The sequence below is a fragment of the Crinia signifera genome, chromosome 9, assembly GCF_055691185.1.
Source record: "Crinia signifera chromosome 9, ASM5569118v1, whole genome shotgun sequence".
NCBI lineage: Eukaryota > Metazoa > Chordata > Amphibia > Anura > Myobatrachidae > Crinia > Crinia signifera.
Window position 1 is genome coordinate 30,170,161 of NC_139225.1, and position 16,199 is coordinate 30,186,359.

Consider the following 16,199-nt stretch of genomic DNA (forward strand, 5'->3'; position numbering starts at 1 on the left):
TCTAACCATATTTCTCATATACAAACGTTCACAAATTAAGGGAGCGCAGCCCCTTACGACGGTGTGAAGAGCGCCCGTAGGGCGCGATGAATCACCTAGTATATATATATCTGTCGTCGGGTCGGCACTCCACATGAAGCAATGTAACTCACCCTGGTGCCTTCCCAGGTAGGGACAAATCTCCACCAACGATATGCAGGGTATTTGGGTGGCACTCTACGGATTTTACAGAGAAATCAAACACCTGGACACAGGTACGTTCAGTTCAACGTTTCAATCCTTCCGGATTTTTATCAAGAACACAAATGACAAAAGGTACTCACCAAACTTTTAAAGAACAAACAGTGCAACCATGTGAGCTGCTGTGCGGTGTCCCTCCCCCATTGGGTTGCGGTGGACTGCCGTGTGCAAACGCATCAGCGTCATACTGTACCGGGAGGAGAGTAGGCTCAAACCTCTCATGATAGGTCACAGGAGAGGCAAAAATCTTAAAAACTGGTTGGTGCACAACGATGTATCCAACAAACAGCACACACCATCCAATTTTTTGACTAAAAAGCCAGGTTGCTACAGGTGCACTGGATGTGCCACCTGTAGTCATCTGGAGGCGGGCTCTTTTTTTACCCACCCCAGATCTGGCAAAAAATTCCCCATTAAACACATCCTAGGGTGCATGTCCCGTTACGTGGTCTATATGATCACCTGAGTGCCCGTGCAGTCTCGTATACGTGGGCAAAACGATTTGTACGTTTAGGGAAAGGGCTGGCCAACACCGTTCTGCAATAAGGTTGGCACTCAGTGGCAAAGATGTCGACCAACCCGTGGCCAGACATTTTGTCTTGGCCAAACACTCCCTTGCCACCCTTAGATACCGTTTAATTGATTATGTGCCAGCTTCCAAAAGAGGGGGAGACAGAGAGCGAGCTTTGTTACAATTAGAAACATTTTGGATTCATAAACTGAATTCAATAACCCCATTAGGGCTCAATGAATCAATCTCTTTTTCATGTTTTTTTTTATTTGCCAGGCCAATCCGTTATGTAACTTCTTTTGCATATTGTCATGTCGACACGCATAGTGGACACACGGCATACTTAGTACATGGTTATTTATTTTGTAATGCCGACAAATGTGTTTTTTCATTGGTTGCATGACAGTCACATTTATACACTATGTCACTGCATTCTTCTTGATATACTTCAGCTTATTCTTTTGTGGAGGTGTTGATCCATCCTTCAATTTCTTCTCATGCAGCAGCACGCAGCAAAATGTATACATGTGCTTCATGTGTCATCATTTTAATTTTTTATATTGTCTTACTACAATTATTGATTTCACGTTTACCTTACACGTATATGGTGCGGCTCTTTATTTATGGACACCGCACCTTAGAGACATCCTTTATATATTGTTTTTCTTTTGTCTCTCTTAATTTATATTGCATTTATTCACTGTATCTGTGCCCTGAATTTCCCCCTTGAATTGCACCGGTCTGCCTAGTCTGTTCTCATCCACACCAGCAGATTCAGCAGCAGTGACGCTGTCGGATTTTGACAGCGCCTGCTAACATCCCCCGGCTACAGTTGCGCAGAAGCACCAGCCGCTTGGGGTTATCCCGTCAGACACGGGTTCACTGGACATTCCACGGATGCCAGTTGGAACATGCGCAGTAGAGCACATTTCCCCGTGAGGTTTGAGCCTACTCTCCTCCCGGTACAGTATGACGCTGATGCGTTTGCACACGGCATTCCACCGCAACCCAATGGGGGAGGGACACCGCACAGCAGCTCACATGGTTGCACTGTTTGTTCTTTAAAAGTTTGGTGAGTACCTTTTGTCATTTGTGTTCTTGATACACTACTATACTATTGCACACACACACACACACCCACAAATGTCACTGTACCATCCACACTATCAATGTACATCTTACTCTGTAACTGCTTTTTAATTAAACAAAACAATACACACCCCCTTCCACATCATATGCTCTCTATTTAACACATTTCACCTATAACTCAAGTTGCAATACAGGCATCTGTCATACAATTCTAACCATCTTTCTCACAATACAAACGTTCACAAATTAAGGGGGCGCAGCAACGGTGTGAAGAGCGCCCGTAGGGCGCGATGAATCACCTAGTACACTTATTATTTTCAATCAAACGAGTGCTGGTCTGTCTCCTTCCCTGCTGCAAGGTTGGGTAAGTGCTGTTGCTATATATATATAGAGAGAGAGAGAGATATCCTGGGGGAGGACAGCACTCAATCCCACGGGGCTTTCTTTGCTGCGGTGCCTTCCAATAAATTACAATAATCCACTGAGAAATGGCGGCACTCCGAGACTTGGTAAAAAAACTTATTTTACATAAACATTATAAAGTGCAAGGATAAACCAACGTTTCGGGGAAACTCCTTGTTTTCAAGGTGAGGACCGCCACTCTGCTTCTTGAAAACGGGGAGTTTACAAGAAACGTTGGTTTATCATCTGGTACATATATATATATATATATATATATATATATATATATACCAGATGAAGAAGTGGCACAAGGAGACTCTCACCTACAAAAAGTCTCCTAGTGCCACTTCTTCATCTTGTATACATTTGGGAGGACACCGTCCTCACTCAAGGAGGCACAGGAGCCAGTACATGAGGAATAGGGGTTCAGCGACTTTTATCCTGCACGTATATCAGACTTTTTTTTATAAAAAGTAATAAATATTTATTAAAAATGTGCACAATAGCACAGCATGGGTTGTAATGATACAAACAGTATTTGGAAACATAGGATAGAAAAAATATACGATAGAACCAATATAAAAAATATAAAAACACAAAAGATTTTTTTTCAAAAAATATATAATTTTTTTAAGAATTAAGGTATGAGAGAAGTACTTATCTAAAAGGCAGGCCCAACGCATTTCGTCTGGTTGACTTTATCAAGGGGAACCCTTGATAAAGTCAATAAAATAGAAGTTGTGGCATCAATCATGCAATTGGCCATCGATAGTGTTAAACTATGCAATGGATGTCCATCGATACTTTTACCTATTGATGACCATCCATTGTGTTTAAACACAGGGGTGGGGCTTTGCAGCTGTTAGGGGTGGAGCTATGCTAGGCACTTTAAAAAAAACAAAAACAAAAGCAAAACATCGGTTTTGCTGTGCCATCGATGGAGGGAAACCATCTGGTTGTCCCCCATCGATGCCAAAAGTATTTAATATCGGCCATGGATGATTTGGAATCATCGATGGTCGATGGCATCCCCGTACTGTTGTACACATATTGTATACAGAGCACAGGCCGGGCTGCAGTCACAGCAGCTGCTGCAATCTGAGCTCTCAGGTGATTGGCAGATAATTGGCAGCACGCCAAAAGGAGAATCGTTACATTTGCAGAACTGCAGGGAGGGAGCAGTAACTCCTGTATAGGGGGAATCCACATTACATGCAATGCTGACATATCTGAGCTCCCAGAACACATGGGATAGACATGAGATAATAAGGCAAAGAGGCAAAAATCATACTTGTCTACTCTCCCAGATAGGCCAGTAGGCTCCCATAAATCCCTAATAGCCCCCAGGACAGCAGGTAAGTCTCCTGCAATGCCTTGCCCCTCCTGCCAGCACATCCCCACTTTGTCTGCTGAGCCCCCTTACCCATGCAAAGTGGGTGGGGCAATGACGTGATACATACCTTCAACTTGACCCAAACAAACAAATGCTCTATTCTTGGATGACCATCGGTGTGGTTGCGGTATCGATGGCGATGTTGCATGTAGTCATCGATGGTAGCCATCTACAGTATGTTACTGTGGTTTCACCACCAATGGTCATCCCTTTTATGTGACAGACTGGATCATGGACAAATCAGTACCATGGGCAGTACCATGCTGATTTTAGTTCTACCAGCTATACCCCTATTTATACTGTATTTTTTCAACACACCCTGTACGTTACCTCGTAATTTTTTTGTTTGCTATGTACGGCGCTGCGGACACTTTGCGGCGCCTTATAAATAAACGTACTACTACTACTACTACTACCACAGGTGTTATGTTGCACCATCGATGAAGGCAAACCATCTGATTCTCCCCCATCGATGGCAAAAATGTGTTATTCTACATCAGCCATAATCCATCAATCACAATGAATCATCGATGGTGGTTGTCCATCCCTGCTCTTATTTTAGGATTACTATCACCTTTCTTAACAAGTATCTAGTTCAACCCAGATGACAGCAATCATAATATCAGAGGGAAGCCCAGGAACAGAGCATTGTGTTCCTCCTGGAATGGGTCATGTTGGGAGAAACCCCCCTCTTAGATCCTGCGTTTCCCCTGGTATGAGGGTCACCAGCAGGGGTGCCAGATCATCACTTTAATAAGCGCACATATGAATTACACAGGTCACAGGAGTTCATACCAACAATCATTACATCCAATAAACAGTCAAGATTTTTTTCACACAGTTTCTGGGGCTAAACTTGACTGCTCATTGGACATAATAAAAGTTGGTATTAACTCTGACTCCTGAGACCTGAGTATTTCATATGTGCGCTTATTACATTGATGATCTGACAACCCTGGTCACCAGGGCGCATGGGCAGTTAGTGGCAGTTATAGTCAGGCAGGAGGCAGCTACTGGCAGGAGAAGGAGCACACTGCACACAGCTAAAAATGGGAGAGGGGTCTCCAGGTGGGACCGTGCGACAGCAGCAGAAGTGCTGCCGAACTACAAAGCCCAGCAAGGTGGCGTGATAGACGCTTCAGTGCTGATAATGTGAGAGCCTGTGAGGCTAATGGTGAAACGTAAGTGTTACTACACAACATGCCCACATTATGTACCCCCTAATACTACATACAGGTAGCGTCACCCACCCACGTACCCCTAATACTACATACAGGGAGTGTCACCCACCTGTGTACCCCCTAATGCTACATACAGGGAGCATCACTCACCCATGTACCCTTAATGCTACATACAGGGAGCGTCACCCACCCATGTACCCCTAATGCTACATAAAAATAATGTCCCATCTGATGGTCACCAGCATGCAAAACAATTGAATTCCCCCATAGAGGTGAATAGCAGTGTTACATGGATGTTCAATACAAGTAAAAAAAACTTAAGTTAAAGAAATTTATATACATTGAGAATAACATTACAATATGCCTATCACCCCATATTTATGCTACATAACTGGACAAATCACCCCCATATCTTGCCCAGAAACACCCAATATCAGGTGAGCTCCCCCTATTACGGCCTGTGATGATGTACAACCCATAAATACTGGAGAACAGCACACTTACCTTCCTGCTGGGTGCAGGGATGCACATTTTACTGCATAGACAGCCCATAATGTCAGCTGTATTAGGCAAATAATCCCAAAAATTTGGAGATAAAGCACACAGGGTAAAATAAGCTTCTTCTCCTGATGCTGCCAGAAAGTCTTCTGCCACAGAGCCTTTGTGATGTCAGCATGATGTCATAGAACAAGATGGCCGCTATGCAGAAAAAATTTAAGAGTCTCATATTGTGTTTAGGGATAAGTGGTGCAAACCTATGGATTTACAATTCAGCGGTTTGGAGAGAAATTGGCAGGTGGATGAAGGCGATATGTAACCATTTCAATAAAAATGTGTTTTTATAATGGAGGAAAGTTTTATGTCCTATTGACAACAATGTTACTGTACATGTTGGTAATTTACTGATATATTTTTTGTATAAAAGGCTATGTCCAATTCTTACTTCAGTGTTAGTGGGTATTACTGTATATATCTCAGTGTCTTCTATCCATAACATAACACCGCCATACACTCACCTCTATATACTGATAAAACATTGGGATATGTGCAGCAGTTTTACAGTTGGCAAAAGCAGCACAAAAGTAGGGATAATACAGTTACTAAAAGGGCGACAGAGAAATGGGGGCGTAGCCCGAGACTAAAGGTGCCCATACACTAGTAAGATTTATCTTCAGATCTGGCTGGTTGGAACAAAAACATGGTTATGGATGCGTGACAGTTTGCCAGTTTTCCAGCATTTCCAAACAAATGGTCAACTCTCATGTGCTCTCATCCATAACCATGTTTTTGTTCCAACCAGCCAGATCTGAAGATAAATCTGCGTGTATATGGCCACCGTTAGACCCTGTGACTCCTCCCATGAGCTGTGAACCCGCCACTATGAGCCGTGACCCCACCCCCTTTTGGCACATTTATATGCTGTTAAGGAGGTAACAAAAATTATTAGTTTTTACTAATTAGTAATTAATATTGCCCCCATGGTAATTAGTTTTACCATGGGGGCAATATTATTTAATGATTATATTGAGGGAGGCAAGTAAATGTATAATCAGAGATAACTGTACTTTATTAGAGTATTAGAGATTAACGGGGCAATATTAATTGATCACTAATGTGGGTCAAACAAATATATTTTTATGATAGGCCAATAATTATTATTACAGAAATATAAATGGTGGTCACATTACCTCATATATTTGGCTACATCTGTCACTCAAAGTGTGTGAGTGTGTGTATAACAGGAGGGACACATTGCTCTGTTTCTGGACTTCTCCCTTAATTAATGATTGCCAGCACCTGTGTTGAAGCACCTTTCTAAGCAATTAATAACATGTGTGAAACAGGTGATGGCAATCATACATTATGAGGGAAGTCCAGAAACAGAGCAATGTGTCCCTCCTGGAGAGGGTCATGTTGGGAGGTATGTGACTGACTCACATGACAGAGAACCAGCCCAGTGAGCCCACAGTGCCAGACATCCTCTGCCTCCCCATGTTGCCCAGCAAAGACACTGCACCAGGTGAGCGCCCCCCCGCCACCCCACCCACGATTCGCGCCCCCCCCCTGTGACCCCCCTCCCGCGATTTGCGGCACCCCCCCCCCGCAATTCACGGCACCCCGCGACCCCCCCTCCCGCGATTCGTGGCAAACCCCCTCCTCCCCATGGCTATGGTCGACAATGAAAAAGGTTGACATGAGATTTTGAGATTTATTTTTCATTTTTTGAATGTTCTCATATTCATTCTCATGTGTCGACATGGACACCAATGAAAAGCCAAACTTATGTCAACATTTACATGTGTTGACCTTTCTGTGTTGATTTTGTCTTTTGGCGATTCGCGGCACCCCCCCCCCCCCCGCGACCCCTCCCGCGATTCACGGCACCCCCCCTGTGACCACCCCCTCCCGTGATTTGCGGCACCACCCCACCCTGTGACCCCCCCCCGCGATTCGCTGCCAACCCCCCCTCCCACGATTCGCGGCAACCCCCGCGACCCACCCCTCCTGCGATTCACGGCAACCCCCTGCCCCCGCGACCCCCCCTCCTGCAATTCGCTGCAACCCACCGCGCCCCCCCTCCCGTGATTCGTGGCACCCACCCCCCAACCCCCGCGACCCCCCCTCCCGCAATTCACGGCACCCCCCGCGACCCCCCTTCCCGCAATTCGCAACCCCCCCTTGCGCGATTCACGCCCCACTCCTGCGCTTTGCGGACCCCGCCCCCTCCCGAGATTCACCGACACCAGCGCCCCCCCTCCCGCAATTCTGCCCCCTCCCTCGATTCACGGCACCCCCCATGCCCCTCCCACAATTCACGGCACCCCTGCTCCCCTCTTTCGTCCCCCGTATGCCCACACACCCCTATCACTACCCAGCTTCCTGCTCTCCTGAACCATAACTTCCACCACTGGGGAGTCGCTGACACTGTGTTGCCCACATACCCCTATCATGCCTCATAGCCCAGCCTCCTGCTCTCATGCACCCTAACTCCCACCTAGTAGGAGGAGACACTGACTCAGGGCCACCGCGCTGTACTCCTGTACTGCCACGCTGGACCCTCACCCACTGGCAGAAGCTGCACTGTGTCTCCCACCCTTCTCTTTAGTCCCCCTTATGCCCACACACCCCTATCACTACCCAGCCTCCTGTTTTCCTGTGTTGTGACCTCCGCCAGTGGGGAGCCGCTGACTCAAAAACACCCTACTATACTATTGCACACACACCCACAAATGTCACTGTACCATCCACACTATCAATGTACATCTTACTCTGTAACTGCTTTTTAATTAAACAAAACAATACACACCCCCTTCCAAATCATATGCTCTCTATTTAACACATTTCACCTATAACTCAAGTTGCAATACAGGCATCTTTCATACAATTCTAACCATATTTCTCACAATACAAACCTTCACAAATTAAGGGGGCGCAGTCCCTTATGACGGTGTGAAGAGCGCCCGTAGGGCGCGATGAATCACCTAGTACAATAATAATTGTGGCTCCCATCATACAGACTATTATTGCCCTTGATAGCAAACAGATAACATTGGGGCAGATGTATTAAGCCTTAACAAGAGATAAATGCAAGGGTGATAAGGAGAGATAAACATCCAGCCAATCAGCTCCTTACTGACTTTTTTCAAACACAGCCTGTAACATGGCAGTTAGCAGGTGATTGGCTGGAGGTTTATCTCTCCTTATCACCGTTGCATTTATCTCTTGTTAAGGCTTAATACATCTGCCCCAATGTCCCTTAATCATTTCTTAATAAATAATATTGCTCTCTGACTCTAGTTATACAACTGGGAGTAGGTTACGTACATTTGTAATAAAGTTCCTGCCCTTAGTATCTGTCACTGACAATTGCACAGAACCCTGTCTGTAGTCATGTGAAAGGGGTGTAATTCTCAGTATATGTTGCTGACAATCGCACAGTACCCTGTCTGTAGTCATGTGAAAGGGGTGTAATTCTCAGTATACGTCACTGACAATCGCACAGTACCCTGTCTGTAGTCATGTGAAATGGGTGTACTTCTCAGTGGGCGGTATTCAATGTGAATACCGGCGAGGTGCAGCGAATCCTTTTTAGGATTCGCTGCACATTCGCCACGTTCCGGAGCCTCGCCGGCTCCGGTATTCAACGAGTCAGGGGCTCGCTGCCCCTGACCGGTGAATATGAGCTCCTGCGGCGAATGCCGCGGGGAGCCTGAGGACGGTGGCAGGCAGAGAGATGGAAGTCTCTCTGCCTGCCCCAGAGCGTATGTGGGGGGGAGGTGGGCTCCCCGGGTGCAAGGCAGCACAGGCTGCCCCCCGGGGGTGCCAGCAGGGGACCGCGTATATTCACTACACCCGATCGTAACGATCGGGTGCAGTGAATATATTAATATGTAATGAGCGGCTCGGCTCCGGCGCCCCCTGCTGGCTGCTGTGTAAAAAAAAATATATATATATATTTTTAAATTAAATATATATTCATGTGCTTACAGCACATGAATAAAAATAGCATGCCCCTCCTCAGAATAAAATTCCTGATTTTTTGACACCAAATGTAAAAAACAAAACACTTTATTTTAAAAGTTCACATTCCACTTCTCCATAAAAAGATAGCGATTGCTACTTGGTGAATCATGGCGAAAAAAACCTTCAAATGTATTCGCCATCTGGTCATTGAATAGGGTGATTCACCGTTTAAGTCAAAAATTCGCCAAACAGCACAAATTCGCCATAAAAACATGGCGAATCAGCCTCATTGAATACCGCCCAGTATATGTTGCTAATCCTCTGTAATAGATTTAGTTCTCAAATGGGTTGGGATCATTTGGTCTACAGCATGATGATCGACAGTCATTAGGTCAACACCATTAGGTCGACATGGGAAAAGGTTGACATGGGTCTAGGTCGACGTGGGAAAAGATCGACATGGTTCTAGGTTGAAAGGTCATTAATTCGACAGGTCATTAGTTCGACAGTGTCTAGGTCGACAGTCAACAGGTCGACATGGGGTCTTTCACTGGTTTTTGATCGGAATGTCAACAGACAAAGTGTAAAGTGCACTGCATCCCCTTGCATCACTCGCTGTGCTCGCAATGCTTCGGGGATGGTGTCTCGCTACGCTCGGCACACTATTTTATTCTCCCACCATGCCCTAGTGGATGGTAGGGCATGAAATACCGCCTGGCGGCACATGTCGGCTCAAAACATAGTGAAAAACCCCATGTCGACCTTTTTGACTATCAACCTCAACACTGTCGAACTAATGACGTAGAACCATGCAACCTTTTCCTATGTCGACCTAGACCCATGTTGACCTTTTCCCATGTTGACCTAATGATGTCGACCATCATGCTATAGACCAAATGACCACATCCCCTCGGTATATGTCACTGACAGCTGCACAGTACCACTTATGTATTCCTGTGCAATGGGTGTAATTCGCATTATATGTCACTGACAATTGCACAGTACCACTTCATGTAACAATGGGGCGGGTGGAGTATACAGCATTATAGAAATGGTACTACAGTATGCAGCTGTCAGTGGTGCTTACTGGGAATTACACCCATTATACAGGAATACAGAAGTGGCACTGTGTAATGTACAGTATAGGAGTATATAGTAACGTGCTGCTGGTCTGTGGTTGCAGCTCCCAGCTCAGCTTCTGCAGATATCAGCAACAATGTAACTCAGGGCCGGCGCCACCACCTGGAGGGCGGCAGGGCAGTTCGCCCCTCACCCCCAGCACTGTGGTACCTGTGTAAAAAAAACTTCCGTCGGCATCCCTACGGCGCTGTTATTGTGTATAAGCTTGTCGCCGCCCGGCGGGGTCCCTACAGTGAATAGAAAATAACTAGCGCTAAGCGTGCGGCGTTATTTTCTATTCACTGTAGGGACCCCGCCGGGCGCGACAAGCTTATACACAATAACAGCGCCGCAGGCTTCCCCGGCGGCAAGGACACCCCTACACCAGCACTCAGCAGGGACGCCGGGGACGGAAGTTTTTTTTACACAGGTACCAACCTTCACAGTCACAGTCACGTCACAGTCAAGCCCCGATCGGGTAAGGAAAGTCTCCTCTCCGGGCTTCTCCCAGAGAGGAGCATTTTAAAGTCGGCAACCCTGCTCTATATACACAGTCACTATATACAGAGCACAGCCAATACCACAGTACAGCACAGCACACAGCAGTGTGCCCCTATATGCACAGTCACTATATATAGAGCACAGCCAATACCGCAGTACAGTGCAGTACACAGCAGCGTGCCCCTATATACACAGTCAGTCAGTCACCATATACAGAGCACAGCCAATACCACTGTACAGCACACAGCAGCGTGCCCCTATATACACAGACACTATATACAGAGCACAGACAATAACACAGTACAGTACAGCACACAGCAGCGTGCCCCTATATACAGAGTCACAATTTACAGAGCACAGCCAATACCACACTACAGCACAGCACACAGCAGCGTGCCCCTATATACACAGTCACTATATAGAGCACAGCCAATACCACAGTACAGCACACAGCAGCATGCCCCTATACACACAATCACTATTTACAGAGCACAGCCAATACCACACTACAGCGCAGCACACAGCAGTGTGCCCCTATATACACTGTCACTATATACAGAGCACAGCCAATACCACAGTACAGCACAACACACAGCAGCATGCCCCTATATACACAGACACTATATACAGAGCACAGACAATACCACAGTACAGAACAGCACACAGCAGCGTGCCCCTATATACAAAGTCACTATATACAGAGCACAGCCAATACCGCAGTACAGCACACAGCAGCGTGTCCCTACATACACAGTCACTATATACAGAGCACAGCCAATACCACAGTACAGTACAGCACACAGCAGCATGCCACTATATACACAGTCACTATATACAGAGCACAGCCAATACCACAATACAGTACACAGCAGTGTACCCCTATATACACAGTCACTATATACAGAGCACAGCCAATACCACAGTACAGCACAGCACATGGCAGCATGCCCCTATATACACAATCACTATATACAGAGCACAGCCAATACCACAGAGTACAGTACAGCACACAGCAGCATGCCACTATATACACAGTCACTATATACAGAGCACAGCCAATACCACAGTACAGTACAGCACACAGCAGCATGCCCCTATATACACAGTCACTATATACAGAGTACAGCACACAGCAGCATGCACCTATACACAGTCAATATATACAGAGGAGCACAGCCAATACCACAGTACAGTACAGCACACAGCAGCGTGCCCCTATATACACAGTCATTATATACAGATCACAGCCAATACCACAGTACAGTACAGCACACAGCAGCGTGCCCCTATATACACAGTCATTATATACAGAGCACATCCAATACCACAGTACAGCGCAGCACACAGCAGCGTGCCCCTATATACACTGTCACTATATACAGAGCACAGCCAATACCACAGAGTACAGTACAGCACACAGCAGCGTGCCCCTATATACACAGTCACTATATAAAGAGCACAGCCAATACCACAATACAGTACACAGCAGTGTACCCATATATACAAAGTCACTATATACAGAGCACAGCCAATACCACAAAGTACAGTACAGCACACAGCAGCATGCCCCTATATACACAGTCACTATATACAGAGCACAGCCAATACCACAGTACAGTACAGCACATAGCAGCATGCCCCTACATACACAGTCACTATATACAGAGGAGCACAGCCAATACCACAGTACAGTACAGCACACAGCAGCATGCCCCTATATACACAGTCACTATATACAGAGCACAGCCAATACCACAGAGTACAGTACAGCACAAAGCAGCGTGCCCCTATATACACAGTCATTATATACAGAGCACATCCAATACCACAGTACAGCGCAGCACACAGCAGCGTGCCCCTATATACACAGTCACTATATACAGAGCACAGCCAATACCACAGAGTACAGTACAGCACACAGCAGCGTGCCCCTATATACACAGTCACTATATACAGAGCACAGCCAATACCACAGAGTACAGTACAGCACACAGCAGCGTGCCCCTATATACACAGTCATTATATACAGAGGAGCACAGCCAATACCACAGTACAGTACAGCACACAGCAGCGTGCCCCTATATACACAGTCACTATATACAGAGCACAGCCAATACCACAGAGTACAGTACAGCACACAGCAGCATGCCCCTATATACACAGTCACTATATACAGAGCACAGCCAATACCACAAAGTACAGTACAGTACACAGCAGAGTGCCCCTATATACACAGTCACTATATACAGAGCACAGCCAATACCACAGAGTACAGTACAGCACACAGCAGCATGCCCCTATATACACAGTCACTATATACAGAGCACAGCCAATACCACAGTACAGTACAGCACACAGCAGCGTGCCCCTATATACTCAGTCACTATATACAGAGGAGCACAGCCAATACCACAGTACAGTACAGCACACAGCAGTGTACCCTATATACACAGTCACTATATACAGAGCACAGCCAATACCACAGAGTACAGTACAGCACACAGCAGCGTGCCCCTATATACACAGTCATTATATACAGAGCACATCCAATACCACAGTACAGCGCAGCACACAGCAGCGTGCCCCTATATACAGATGTAGCGGGATTCATCTTTGCAGGGGATGGCGATGGCGTCGCCATCGCCATCCCCTGCCCCCGCCGCCATCTGTGTGTCGGAAGGGGACGCGCGCGCACGAGGTGCGCGCGCGTCCCCTTCCGACGGTGCTGCCCTCGGTCACCCGGTGCCCATGTGACACCCTGGAAACGCTGACCCTTCCGGTGTACCACACCCACACCGGGCGACCGCACCCCCCCCCCCAGCCCCCCTCGAGCAGGAGGCGGACAGTATTGCGTCCGCCTCGCCGCTCGGCTGCCCGGATACTGAGACGCGCGTGCGTGGGGGGCGCACGCGCGTCTCAGTCAGATGGAGCCGCCGTGTTGCTGGCGGATCGCCAGCAAGAATAAGGCCCGCTCCATCTGTACACAGTCACTATATACAGAGCACAGCCAATACCACAGAGTACAGCCCAGCACACAGCAGCGTGCCCCTATATACACAGTCACTATATGCAGAGCACAGCCAATACCACAGAGTACAGCCCAGCACACAGCAGCGTGCCCCTATATACACAGTCACTATATACAGAGCACAGCCAATACCACAGAGTACAGCCCAGCACACAGCAGCGTGCCCCTATATACACAGTCACTATATACAGAGCACAGCCAATACCACAGAGTACAGCCCAGCACACAGCAGCGTGCCCCTATATACACAGTCACTATATACAGAGCACAGCCAATACCACAGTACAGTACAGCACACAGCAGCGTGCCCCTATATACTCAGTCACTATATACAGAGGAGCACAGCCAATACCACAGTACAGTACAGCACACAGCAGTGTACCCTATATACACAGTCACTATATACAGAGCACAGCCAATACCACAGAGTACAGTACAGCACACAGCAGCGTGCCCCTATATACACAGTCATTATATACAGAGCACATCCAATACCACAGTACAGCGCAGCACACAGCAGCGTGCCCCTATATACACAGTCACTATATACAGAGCACAGCCAATACCCCAGTACAGCACAGCACACAGCAGCGTGCCCCTATATACACAGTCACTATATACAGAGCACAGCCAATACCACAGTACAGTACAGTACACAGCAGCGTGCCCCTATATACACAGTCACTAAGATCTTTTTCTTTCTCAAGGGTCAGAGCCATTACATTTGTCTGACTTTGTGGATCATTATTTTGTGTTTGTGTGTTTATCTGTGTACAGGTGGTGATATATTATCTGTGTATAGGTGGTGATATATTATCTGTGTATAGTTAGTGATATATTATCTGTGTATAGTTAGTGATATATTATCTGTGTATAGGTGGTGATATATTATCTGTGTATAGTTAGTGATATATTATGTGTGTATAGGTGGTGATATATTACCTGTGTATAGTTGGTGATATATTATCTGTGTATAGTTAGTGATATATTATCTGTGTACAGGTGGTGATATATTATCTGTGTATAGTTAGTGATATATTATCTGTGTATAGGTGGTGATATATTATCTGTGTATAGGTGGTGATATATTATCTGTGTATAGGTGGTGATATATTATCTGTGTATAAGTGGTGATATATTATCTGTGTATAGGTGGTGATATATTATCTGTGTACAGGTGGTGATATATTATCTGTGTATAGTTAGTGATATATTATCTGTGTATAAGTGGTGATATATTATCTGTGTATAGTTAGTGATATATTATGTGTGTATAGGTGGTGATATATTATCTGTGTACAGGTGGTGATATATTATCTGTGTATAGGTGGTGATATATTATCTGTGTATAGTTAGTGATATATTATGTGTGTATAGGTGGTGATATATTATCTGTGTATAGTTAGTGATATATTATGTGTGTATAGGTGGTGATATATTATCTGTGTATAGTTAGTGATATATTATCTGTGTATAGGTGGTGATATATTATCTGTGTATAGTTAGTGATATATTATGTGTGTATAGGTGGTGATATATTATCTGTGTATAGTTAGTGATATATTATGTGTGTATAGGTGGTGATATATTATCTGTGTATACTGTAGGTGGTGATATATTATCTGTGTATAGTTAGTGATATATTATCTGTGTACAGGTGGTGATATATTATCTGTGTATAGTTAGTGATATATTATCTGTGTATAGGTGGTGATATATTATCTGTGTATAGTTAGTGATATATTATGTGTGTATAGGTGGTGATATATTATCTGTGTATACTGTAGGTGGTGATATATTATCTGTGTATAGTTAGTGATATATTATCTGTGTATAGGTGATGATATATTATCAGTGTATAGGTGGTGATATATTATCTGTGTATAAGTGGTGATATATTGGGGGACATTTACCAAAATGGATTCGTAGAAAAAAGGTGTATTCGTAGGGAGAAATACACCTTTTTTTTACGAATTTGTATTTTCGGGATTTACAATCCCAAAAATACAACAATTCGTAGTCCTAAAGATGGAACATTCGTATTTGTATTTACAAATACGAATGTCTACACCATCGATAGAATACGTCAGAAATCACCATTCAAAAGAATGGTGGTTTCTGATTTACTAAGCAGCCGTACTGATAATACGGCTGCTTAGTGGTGTAAAACACCCACGCAAATACGACAGGAAAATAGAACACCATTTTCATGTCGTATTTGCGTTTTAGCCTGCACGGATCAGTCAGATCCGTGCAGGCTTCAGTGTAAAA

General features: G+C 45.4%; 1 protein-coding gene across 2 annotated transcripts in view; it reads right to left on the reverse strand.

Moving 5' to 3' along the window:
- LOC146035311 (ankyrin repeat domain-containing protein 49-like) overlaps positions 1-16,199 on the reverse strand; it is a 154,042-nt gene that overhangs the window by 21,043 nt on the left and 116,800 nt on the right. The window contains exon 1 of one of the 2 annotated variants that reach the window (XM_083158673.1): positions 5,321-5,849. The exons of the other annotated variant lie outside the window; for it this stretch is intronic. Within the exon in view, the coding sequence (XP_083014799.1) occupies positions 5,321-5,368 (48 nt within the window). The 5' untranslated portion in view covers positions 5,369-5,849. Of the gene's footprint in view, positions 1-5,320; positions 5,850-16,199 lie in introns of those variants that run through there. 2 annotated transcript variants of the gene reach the window in all.